This window comes from Dermacentor albipictus, chromosome 1 (assembly GCF_038994185.2).
Source record: "Dermacentor albipictus isolate Rhodes 1998 colony chromosome 1, USDA_Dalb.pri_finalv2, whole genome shotgun sequence".
NCBI classification, from domain to species: domain Eukaryota; kingdom Metazoa; phylum Arthropoda; class Arachnida; order Ixodida; family Ixodidae; genus Dermacentor; species Dermacentor albipictus.
Window position 1 is genome coordinate 393,977,756 of NC_091821.1, and position 12,191 is coordinate 393,989,946.

At 45.1% G+C, this 12,191-nt stretch overlaps 1 protein-coding gene and 1 long non-coding RNA gene across 4 annotated transcripts in view; one reads left to right on the forward strand and one right to left on the reverse strand.

Annotated features, from left to right (window-relative positions):
- The window catches only part of LOC139054660 (uncharacterized), a 111,221-nt gene extending 108,696 nt beyond the window's left edge, over nucleotides 1-2,525 (reverse strand). The window contains exons 1-2 of the long non-coding RNA XR_011511407.1: nucleotides 1,970-2,525; nucleotides 310-670 (exon numbers count right to left, since the gene is read on the reverse strand). This is a non-coding gene — a long non-coding RNA (uncharacterized lncRNA). The remainder of the gene's footprint in view (nucleotides 1-309; nucleotides 671-1,969) is intronic.
- The window catches only part of LOC135914650 (histone deacetylase complex subunit SAP130-like), a 612,247-nt gene that overhangs the window by 494,287 nt on the left and 105,769 nt on the right, over nucleotides 1-12,191 (forward strand). For 2 of the 3 annotated variants that reach the window (XM_065447584.2, XM_070532047.1), the window contains exons 2-4: nucleotides 2,534-2,735; nucleotides 5,936-6,056; nucleotides 8,174-8,374. In XM_065447584.2, coding sequence (XP_065303656.1) covers nucleotides 2,534-2,735; nucleotides 5,936-6,056; nucleotides 8,174-8,374 — 524 coding nt within the window. Of the gene's footprint in view, nucleotides 1-1,523; nucleotides 1,672-2,533; nucleotides 2,736-5,935; nucleotides 6,057-8,173; nucleotides 8,375-12,191 lie in introns of those variants that run through there. The other variant, XM_070532046.1, reaches the window with a different exon arrangement.

Genomic DNA, 12,191 nt, shown 5'->3' on the forward strand with positions numbered 1-12,191 from the left:
CGTAGATGTTCTGCACGTTGCAATAGCTTATAGCAATTACGTATCATTATTATCACTAGCTTACTGAGTGGACCGTTATGAAACACGTTCAGCTTCGAACATTACTGTGCTGTCGGTGTAGCTGTCGTCACCCATGCTTCGACGCACTGATCCATGTGTACGCCCGTAGTCGTGATACGTTGGCGATAGAGTGGGCGTAAGTTTGCGCGTGAGTTGGGGTGGATGTGTGTACAGATGACGTGCGAGAAACATTTATACGCCAAGAAGCGGCGATACTCCGTTTGTCACCGTATAATGAGCGGTACTCACTCGTGCAGACTTTCCGGGTTTGAAGTCCTTTCCTTGGAGGTCAGCGCTACAATGCTGGCGGATGAGTCAACTTTTTTTATCCTCGAGGGAATCCGTGCATTGCGAAGAGCCGGCGACACAGGCAGTCCTTATGTAGCAGCGGTCCGTGAGCTTGGAGACAAAGATTCAGAGTGCCTGCAGCCATGTTCCCGCTAGAGTGGCGCGTTACATTCTGGAGTTCAAAATAGACAGTCTAATTATGAACGGAGGATTGGTAAGAGAGAAGAGACACAAGAACAAAAGATGGTGGCGACGGCACTTTAAAATTTCCGCGCTAGCTTCCCATGACGTCACGGATTTTGATAGCTGGTTGGTTGTTCGTCTGCAAAGAAAAAATGCACTCTGCCCACAGGCACACAACAACTAAACGTAATAACTTTCGGTAACTTTCTCTGCACGAAAGTTACCCGAATACTATGAAATTTACATGGAAATTTATCATGTCTTACGATGGTCATCAGCACAGCCGCTTTCGCGCGAAATTCAAAACGTAATGCCTTTTTCTCCGCCAGTATTTCACGCTTGTTCAGTCAAATAAATTCCAACAACCTTCTAAAAAAGCGCTCTATCAGTCTGGTGAATGCAGCTGGGCTATATTACTAACGACTGAGCAGTTCGGAGTGCCACAATACAAAAACCGATTCAACGACCCTCTGATGTCGCGCGGAAGAAACCGATGAAATTCTGCTTTTGCAAGATCATCAAGGTCACGGTGTGATAGCTAATCCCCATGACCGGTGCAGAGTGCCTGCATTATTCGGTTTTATTCACTATACTCAGCGGCCAGAAACGCCCTCATGTTTAAAAAACTCTTGAAAACCGCAGAACTAAGATGATATTCGTAGGCTGCAAACGTCACTACCGCCGACTACCGACGACAACGCAAAACAACTAGCATTCGTTTGCAAAAGTGCTGCCATCTGTGAATAACAAAACATGCTACTGTCACTGACATTGCCAGATTTATTTTGTGTTTCGCTACGTCTGGCAGCAATTTAAACAAAACGTGAAACGTGCACTAAATTTTAATAATATTTTAATTAAACTAATAAGTTTATTCGTTTTCATCGCAACTGGTCTATTTATGTGTTATAAAACAATTTAATTTTGAGAGAACTACGCACTGCACGATAATGCAGTGGCTGCTGTTGCCTTTAGTTTCTATTTGCGTTGTTTTTCTTGTTACCGAGGCTCACGCTTATCCCGCCACATTTTCGCCTCAGCCGGACATGCGCACAAGTACTGTAAATTCGACAGCTTATGTTGCTTCGTGGGGGCAGGAGTTTAAAATACCTACAGCTGGTGTATCTGCCGAATGCAAAAGTAAGTTGAAAATATTCACCAGAAGCTTGCGATTTTGGGGACCGATCGTCGGGCACACTTTCTCAAGTATTGTGAGCGATCCAAGCCGCTGGCACAACTTATTTTGAATTGGCGCTTAGCTGTCGTCGAGCTACCTTGCTCAGCCAGATATGTATTTTTCTTGACCTACTATAAACAAAACGTTTTCCTGGCTGATTTCTCCCGAGCGATAGTAGAATTACGTTACCCCGACAGGCAGCCGTCACGAGCCGTGCCTCCGCGACGTCTACGGACAACGCGACGTTTTCCAGTTGCTTACCAGGATGATTTCAGCCTCCAGCGAGCCCGAGCTACCTGGGAGCTTCCGAAGGAGCGGTCGTTCGCTGGTTGCGCAGGGAACTGCGTGAGACGGGGGCTCTCGCAACGGCATTTTCGAAGAAACGCGGCGAGTGAAATCGGCGCCCGGTTGCCGCCCCGGAGCCAGGCTTTTGCCGCTCGCGATCGCGTAGACACAACGCCAGCAAGAACCGCTGCCGCCGCTCCTCTCGCCATGATTGTGCTCGCATCGTCCGAAGCGACGAGTGTCGTTTGCGTCGGCCCAGCGCATTCCTAAATCCTCGTGCCTGCGCGGCTGTTTTGTCTCCCAGCTGCGATCGTCGCGCGGCCATTCAAAAAGCCGAGCGAGCGGTCGTCGGTCGGGGGACCCCCCCCCTCCTGTGAAGCCACTACGTAGGGAGAGATCTTGGCGCGGCTGTCGACCTTGTGCACGGCTTCATTTCGCTCGCGTCTGTTTTGCCTCGCACCCCGATTTCGGCCTCTGTTTGCCCGTCGTGGCCTGACGCGAGCCCTTCGGTCGCGATGACCCGTACCCTTTGCTCTTCAGGATGTCAGGGGTGCAGAAGGCCCCCGGCAGCGTCGAGCTGAAGCCGCCTGACAAAGGGGAGCAGCCGATGGACCTGGCTCCCAGGACGGCGCATCAGCACGTCGCCGCCGCCGCCTCTGCTGCCAAACCGACGCAATTGCAGGTCACCACTATCGGGCCCGCGCTCCGACCGCACCTGGACACGGCCAAGTCGGCGTTCACGGTAAGAAACGTAGCGGGCATCAGCGCGCCCCGCTGTGTTCACGGCACCGAAACTTCTGTGTGCCTTGTTTCTCGACTTGCTGGCGTGCGCGACTTCGTCATAGCTGCTGTGTTCACAACGCGACTAAGACCATCTGCGCTGCAGAAAGAAAGCACATTTCACGGTTTTTTACTCGCATGCGAGCTCGGTGACCAGGCGGACTGGTGCCTAGACAATTGTTGATCACTTTCGTAGCTCTTCCGCGGGCCGTTGAGAAAACGTGAATTGTTTTTATACGTTGGTAGTCCCGTCAGCATCTTTCGCTGTATTGAAGCCCATGTACTGATGAGCCAGGTTGTGTCTTTATACCTGAAGCTTATGTCAGCTGTACGTGTTTAATACTCAGCAGCCTATCCACATGTGCTAGTCATTTAGTGTCAACATTGCGAGATCACTCGTCCGTGTGCTGTTAACTGCACTTTTCATAATGTCAGCATGGCACATAACTTACTAATTAGATTCTGGTTCCTGGTGGAAACTTGTAGGTTCAACAATAATGAACAAAAAGCTCTGAACATGGGCAGTGTATTTTACTTTACCATCTGCTTGCTCATCCACTGCTTATTGGTTGCTGAAATTCCTGTGGAAGCTTGTGTTCTGGTGTTTTGTGAGAGCAAAATACAATTTGAGTTATACTTGAAAGATAATTCAGTCATTCAATGTAACATGTGTCCTGTGTCTGGACAGAAAAACTAAAATAAGTGTTTCTGGTTGATAAAACAGATCAATTGTCCGTTTTCTCTTCGCATTTTTTATTTAAACTGCATGCATGATAAGCAGTAACATCTTAAAAAAATATTGATGTCACATGCTTTACAATTTATCTAGTGTGTGCATTCATTATTTGAGTCGATCACATGATATTTGAATGCTCTTGTTGTGCTTGCTTATGAAACTGTATTAGAAATATAAGCTTGGTGTACAGGGTAATAATAACCATTGAAAACATGTTACTTTGACCGATAGGTATAAATATTTAGACATGTTAGAAAGTTGGAGCTATTCAAATTACCATTCTTTATTTTTATAGCACTTAAAGGCCAACCGCAACGAAATTTTACTTTGGATGAATTGGTTATAAGTGAGTAGTGTATACCACTGATGCAGTCTTGGCAAAGCCACAGGGCTAGTAATTGTAAGATTTTCTTTAGCATCCTTTAAAACACCACGTGAGCAGACGACATGCACACCTGGTGGTTGTCATTCTGTCAAGTCCCAGCCGGCTGCCTCCGAGATTTTTCAGCACATCGCGGGCGCTACCTTATTTCAGGGGCCATTCCAAAGCGCTGCTCATTTTAGGTTATGCTTCACTTTTGGGGAGCAGTAATGGCGGCAGTGTTTTCAGTTCTGGAAGATTCCTTCAATGCCTGTTTCCTTCTGGTCATGAAACTTGTATGGGAAAGTTTGGTGTGCCGGCCAAAGTTTCCACGACCTGGTGGAGTTCCGTTTGGAGGGCACTTAACCAGCGGCCGGGGCAGGCCAACTTGCACATATATTCCAGTGAGCTGTGCAACATTTTCTGCTGCAGTGCTGCAGCAGAACACAAAAAGAAGCGGTTCATCCATGTGAATGCCACTAGCCGTACAATCCTTTAAATTATTAACTGCTAGAACCACAATCAATATGCATGCTATGTTTGGTTATTAATTTAATTATTTAACATTTGCTGTCTGTGCTAACTGCCTCTGTTAAGCCACAATGTGCATATGTTTGCTCTCTGTTAATAGTAATTAGACTGAAATGTTCTCATTTAGTGTGCTCTTAGCAGTTTCATTTAGAATATTTTGAGGTTAGGGGTATTGTAATCAATATACCACTTTTTTAGTGTTTTCCTCCAGCACAGCAATAGGTAATGTTGCACAGCTCACTGGAATACGCATGCAAGTTGGCCTCTTAGGCTAATGGTCAAGTGCCTTCCAAACAATACTGTGCCACATGGTAACTTTGGGTGGCATACCAACCTTTCCTTAGAAGTTTCATGGCCAAAAAGAAAATGGTATTGAAGGACTCTGGTTTCAGTATCAAAAACAGCTATTTTTGCTTGCTTTTCGTAATTTTGAATGTAAAATTTTGCACTAAGGTTTTTCTATATCTACACCATCTTAAACTGAGTGTCTTATGCGGTCCAAAATTTCGTTGCATTTGGCCTATTTCAACAATAATTTGGCTGATTACTTGAATTGTGTCTGTGTCTTACCAGTACTCAGGTATGGGGCAGAAACCTGGAGGCTTACGAAAAGGGTTCTACTTAAATTGAGGACGACACAACGAGCTATGGAAAGAAGAATGACAGGTGTAACGCTAAGGGATAAGAAAAGAGCAGATTGGGTGAGGGAACAAATGCGAGTTAATTACATCTTAGTTGAAATCAAGAAAAAGAAATGGGCATGGGCACAACATGTAATGAGGAGGGAAGATAACCGATGGTCATTAAGGGTTACGGACTGGATTCCAAGGGAAGGGGAGCCTAGCAGGGGGCGGCAGAAAGTTCGGTGGGCGGATGAGATTAAGAAGTTTGCAGGGACAACATGGCCACAATTAGTACATGACCGGGGTAGTTGGAGAAGTATGGGAGAGGCCTTTTCCCTGCAGTGGGCGTAACCAGGCGGCTGCTGATGAGGATGACTTGAATTGTGCTAATGAACTTCTTCGTTATTTACTTTAGGCCATGTATTGCAATTGCAAAATTCAAGCCGAGCAGTAGTGGAGTAGTGCCAGTTTTGATATATCTGTCCCCAAATTTCGCTTAGAAATTTATTGATGTTTCATTTAATATTGCCCCAAAAGGGACACCATTGGGAAACCATTAACTGGTATGCGAATGCATTTCACACTTCAAGGATGAATATTTCTAAAGCGGTGCTGGTCATAAAATTTCTGCTCAGCAGACATGACTTCACTACTGCTAACTTGAATTTACAATTACATGTGTGTTAAGTCAAATAATGAGGAGGCTTACTAACACATTTCAGCTAAGTAGACGATGTACTGCTTAAATTCTTCCAGCCACTGCTGTCTGGCTGGCCACATGACCTAGCTGCAAGAATGGCAGGGTCTAGATGCAACAGCTTTTTCTTTTCATAAAGTTTTTTGCATAAGCAAAAGATACCCTGCATGATCTGCAATATGTTTTGATGTGCTTGCTTGTTTCTGTTTACCAGACGCTGGGCCAGAGGCTTCCTGCATCTTCAAGGCCAGTCTTGCAGCCGGCCATTTCTGTGTCCTCAACGGGGGGAAATGTAGTCGCTGCCTCCGTTACACCATCATATACAGTCAAGTCTGGTAGGTTCACGTCATATTTTTGCTAGTGCAGCTTGCGTGCAGATCCTTCAGAGCCTTTCGGCTTGCCAAAACAATTCCATAGCGCCCCTGTGTTTGTTAAAAGAGCAAGAGCCATATTTTTCAATGACTCTTTTCATTTTTTCATTCTTTTTGCTCTCTGTCATTGGCTTCAATTAAAGCTGGAATCAGTCACTCAGTAGGACAGATGATGAGAAATGAATAGATTTGGATGAGAAAAGAAATCCTTACAAAATAAAGCCCCATATCTTGAATTTCCTTGGAATCATATGCAATGCTAATATTGTGTTCGATGAAAAACAGGATTGGTCACGTTTGTGATGTGTCTATGTAGTCGACAGAGTTGTTTTTGAAGTCTGAAAAATCTGTCATGCCATCTAAATGCAGTTCAATTTTGCCATAGCAGCTGATTTGTTGCCTCTGGTATGGATTCTAAAGTGACCGAGGAAAGTATTATAATTTTTAGCATTAGATGCCCCTGAGACAAAAGGAAGTTTTGACTTTTGCGGTTCCTGTTGGGGGGGGGGTCTCAAGCGCTTTCGGTGGAAAAGGAAACTACAACACCATAGTCCGAACACATAGAGACATCTGTTGCTTCTTCTATACAAAAATGTTAGTTAGTCAAAATACATACGAAGAGCAGTTCCTCTATGCAACATGCTAAGGAATCGTGGAAGCTCAACTCGCCACACAAGGTTATCAAGTGAATGTCCATGCCTGGCGCTGATTCCTAAAGTAATTCGTGGGTGATGATCCCATCAGCAAAAGTGCACCTGGGCAATCACGTTTGCCCATGCCAATGCCAGTTTCTAAAGGTGAATGGGAAGAGTGAGGTGCGCGTATTAATGGATTTCTTGTAAGGACACCACCTTTCATTTTCATTCTGGTTTTCTATTGATATTTAATATGGGGCTAGTTAAGTAAGTGAAAGATCCGAGGTGCAGAAACGTATTCTAAATCATACAGTGCCTTATTTGCACGAAAGTAATGTGACCCTGAATGTAATGTAAAGGAGGACTTTTGATGACTCTGGAAATAAAGAAAGTTGTATTACAATTACAGCGTGGCCTTGCATTGTGTGATGAAAATGCAGCCTTGAGGTTAGAACAAAATGTTTTAGTGCAGTCCAATGTTTTATCCACATCAGCAATGTGTACTTGCATGGAATAATCTGTGTATGTGCGAGAAAACCTGTGAATGTCTAGTGCAATAGTATAGTGCAAGAATAGGCCAGGTCATTGTACTGCTTTTTCTGCTTGCACTTCCTCTCATGCATGTGGTGCTTCAGTAGTCTCCTTAAAAAATGAAATTTGCTTTCCTTCAGAGCTCAGTTGCCTCGTGGTTGGGCTCATGTTATGTTCAGTGCTAATTTTGGGGAAAAAATATAGATAATTTTCATGTGACGTCATGGACACCACTCACCATGCTAGTACCCAAACATGGCAGCCATGACGACATCAGTGCACCATATTATCACGGTCACATGTGTTTCTTTCCTTGGCGACTGTTTTTCACTAGTTTATCAATGTTATTGCTTTGTAGTTCGATGCGAGATGCACCTATTGCGCTATCATGCTGTCATGTGTCGAGGAAGCCGCATAAGCTGCATAGCATTGCTTATGCGGCTTCTCGACAAGCCAGTACCGAAAGATGGTGGCCACGGTAATGCCTGTGCAAACTATCGGGTATGTTTATTTGGAGCTTGGTTTACACTATAATGCAGCATTCTCTTAAGGTGGCAAATATGAAAGAAAGAAAATAATTTTGTTCTTGTAGGTGTAATAATAGCTGTGTGAGATTGCTGCACACTTGTGGCTGACTGTGGCTCTTTAGCATTGTTTCAGCACTCTCTATGGCCTTTCTGTTTAAGCAAAATTTTTCCCTGTGCAAACAATTCCTGTTCAACACGTGGATTGAGCGGGCATGTCACCTTTACTCTCTAAAAGAAAGGTTCTGGTGTTTTTGCTAGATAGCATACAAATATTCGGTTCTAGTTGCGGGTAACCAGAAATTTGTTTTGAATGGCTTTGAAGTGAAAATATCTGTTGGCTCTCATGACCCTAAAGTATCACTGCCTCTTATTTTCTTTGTGTGTTTAGTGGGTGGATCGTCAGTGCCCCAACTCTCAACACTGCGGCACATGGTGACGCCATCAGCGACAGGGGTGTCATCTCCGAATGCTGGCACCATTGTTACTTCAATAGCGTCTCCAATGGCATCCATCATCCGAGGCAACACCATCACCACCACCCAGATCGGCCACACTGTCCCACATCAGTTCTCTTCACATGTACCCCGAGGTAAGCTGTGTTTTGCTGTTGCACATGCATCAGCAGTACTGAGCTCAGCACAGTATTATTTTTGCTAGGGCAGTGATATATGTGGTGCCTTCTTTTCTAAATCTAACAGGTATACCACTTTTGATCAACACTGTAACGCTATAAAGTGATGTGAAACTGGCTGTTAGGCTGGCAAGACAAGTCTGTGCTATTTGGATGTGCGCAAAGCATATACAGTTAAACCTCAATATAACGAAGTCGATAAAGTTGGCAATTTGCTTCATTATATAAAAATCTCGTTTATTGAACTTTAATCTTTTTTGCTAATAAGTACAATCGCCGATAGATATTTTTCACACGGAAGGGGCAGCAATAATTTCTGAATTATGGGGCAATCAGAAAAAGCAAATTTGAACGAAAAAATAATAATTTCGTTGAAATTGAGATTCAGTGACGAAAGATGTGATTTCATACCCTGTCGACAATATCTTCACATCGGCAGTACCAAGCGCAGCCAGCCACTCTTTGGTGTTCACTCTGCCCCCACGGCTTATAGTGTCGCCTGCAGTGACATGACATTATCACGAACAGCACCGGCAGTGGGGAGCAGATGCTTCGTCTGTCTCCGAAACTCAAGATTACACAACCTCCAGCACTAAACGCACAAGACAGCACGAGATACCATGCCATCTTAGCTCGCCCAGTCTTTGCACAGGTAGCAAATTACCTCTAAAACAGGGCGTGCAGACTGCGTGCATGCACGCTGACAGCCATGCTCACAACCTGCCTGCAAACCTGCAAATTCGGTTATCTTCGTCCGCGGAAGTTTCCATTTATTGTCTCAGTATCCTTTGCAGTGGCAGTTATATTTAATTCAGATGTAGTGAAATCATGTATAAACACACTTCGTTAGATTGATATTTGAAATAGATATTCTATGGGCAAAAAGTTAAAAAAAGTTAAATACTTTGTTATACTGCAATGTTCGTTACATTGAAGTTCGTTGTATCGTACAGGCAGACAGGTTACATATCTAAAGACTTGAACAATATAAAATTATGAATAGGTAAAAAAAGTTTTACTGTTTAGGGTGGCCTAATGAGTTTTCAGTCAATCTTATACGTATGTACCTGAAAGTGAGCTTTCAATAAAAACCTAATTCTTCTGACTAATTCCAGGTTATAATAATTTCAGTGAAAATCTGCAAGCTGGATGAGGGCTAATTCACTGAACTCGACTGTACCTCTTGCTGAAGTACAGGCACTGCACAGTGGTTTGCTGTGGAATGCTGTGCTGTGTTTTGTAGCACTGAGAAAACTGTACGATAGCAGATTTTTATTTGCCTTTGTGAAAGAATGAGTCTAAACCATTGCATTACATACAAGTAAAAGGCTTGCTGTGGTGTGTCCTAATAAAGCTTGTGTCTACACAGTGTGAAGAATGTTGAAGAAAAAAAAAATGCATGTGCATACACGGCTGTGAAAAGACCTGCTAGCAGTACAAAAACCTTGTTGGTGCTCTGCTGATGTCAAGCATAGCGAGTTTTCCTGCCCGTGTTCTTGTTACAGTCGAACCCACTTATAACGATACCGGTTTTAATAATATATCAGTTATAACAATAAGAAGCTGCTGCACCGTCAACTTTTGTATGATTTCCATGGTGAACTAACCCGCTTATTACAATGCCCCGATGCAGCATTATCACTTATAATGATGAAGTTTGGCTGCTGGATGTCTGAGCCGAAAGGTAGTGAAATGCAAAATCTTTGAAAAGAAAAAGAAAAAAAAAACAATGAGGAATTCGAGCCGTTGCACGATGGGCCGCTGTTCCAACAGCCACCGCGCGCTTATTTTCTTGCCATCTCCACGTGCCTCTCTTCCTTCGCTCTTCCATCCCTCCGAACACGAGTGGACTGCGCGCGCAGCTCAGCTGTGCCCACAGCTCTATGCCGCCCCATCCTCCAAAACATGAATGGACTGTGCCAACTGCGCTGCTCGCAGGTTGCTCGCTGGCTCTTCATTCAGTATAGTTCTGCAAACAGCTTAATCGCTCGCCTTGGTCTTCGTTGTTTGCGTCCGTCGCCACGTGGTTTCTCGCCACCGAAACGGAAGACGGCTGATCCGCCCGCTGATCATTGGCAATGCATGATGTCGCTGGTGAAAAGAAAGAGCATGGCTGTAGATTTGGAAACTAAGTTCTTCTACCCGATGAGGCAATCGTCACGACCGTGCTTGCATCAGATAGTGACGGCAGCGATGACGCGGTAGGGCGGGTTGCCCAATGAGGCGACAGCCGGGAACGTGCTTGCATCACATAGCGACGGCGACGATGGCCTCGATGATGCGGTAAGGCAGGTTGTCTCAGTGTTGTCCTTACAGGAGGCCCGGCAGATGATTCAGTTGCTTTGGGGCTTTGTTTTCACAAGGAACCTTCTGCTGCACTATGTGCAGCACCTGGATGCCTTAGAGAAGGATGTCAGCAAGCTTCCCGTAGGGCATGCGAAGCTGAGGGACATAAGGTTTTCTCGTGCAAGCCAGTGAGAAGTACGTGTCGAGATGCTTGTGGTGATCTCACCTTAGCATTTCTTCTGGATTTCTCAAGCTGACAGGCTGCTATGGCAGCGTTCCCGCAATTTTTAAAAGGCCCCTTTTAGGGCCACGGAGGTGATGCCTCGGTGGTACTCACATATCGCTTGCCACCCAGGACACCTCTTTGGAGTGCCGTTCTTTAACGCCGACAGCCGCAGCTTGTTACTTGTGATTGGAGTGCCTAGGAAGCAGTTAAACGAGTGAACACATTCAGCAGCCGGATGGAGGAAGGTGGTGGAGAGGGGCACTGGCCTCGCCGCCATTATAGTTTTCTCACAACAACTCTGCCATCTCCCTATTTTGATTTTTTCATGCAACCCGGTTATAACATTTATCGGTTATAACAATGGAATTTTCGTGGCACCTGAATATTGTTATAAGTGGGTTCGACTGTATATTCTACGAGTTGGAGTCGGGCATGTAAATATGTGGTAGCGGGCCCATGCCGTTGTCCAACTCATCCACACTTGGGACATGGTTGAAGGGAGGAACTTGCTCTCATCGAGAACTAGGTGTACGGGATTTATTTACAATATCTACATGAAGACAGGAGAATGTTACATTTCATCAATCTAGCATGATTGAAAACGAAGCACACCAAGCAGCCAAAAACGGCTGCTTAAAAACCCACTGTCCTCCCTAGATCCCTAGGTGAGGGAAAAGTGCTGTCCAGCCTTCGTCCAATTGGACCGTCCAAAGTCGTCGTAGTCTTAGTCGACCCACCTTTGAGGGCGAGAGAGCACGCACTCATTCCCATGCTCTTGTTTCACTGAACACGAGGGTCCTCGTAGACAGGGGTTGTCACGCTTGACTCAAGCTGGCGCCTCATGATTCCAGAGCTGACTCCGTAGTTAGCCGCTGCATCTGTCAAACGACTGTGACGATTACTGGGGCCTGTGAGAAATTGACATAAAACACCCTTTTCCAGGAGTTCTCTTGCTCCAATTAGACCGTGAAGGCGACAGCGAACCAACTAACAATACTTGGTCTGCCTTGCTGGCGCCGTTGGGCTGTCCAAAGGAAGCTTGGCTCTCTGTGCATTGTTGGCTTCATGCAGCGATTCGTCGCAGCGGGCTGAGAGAGGCTGGAAGGTCACTACCCCCGTAGGCCGATTGTAACAATATGCAAGATTTTGGTGGTGGCCTCTCGCTATTCAATGTGTCCTTGAAATACATTTTGCTCATTCTAAAAGACCATCGCAGCAGCACAGCATTTCATGCCGTTCTATGGGAAAGGAGAGTAACCATAT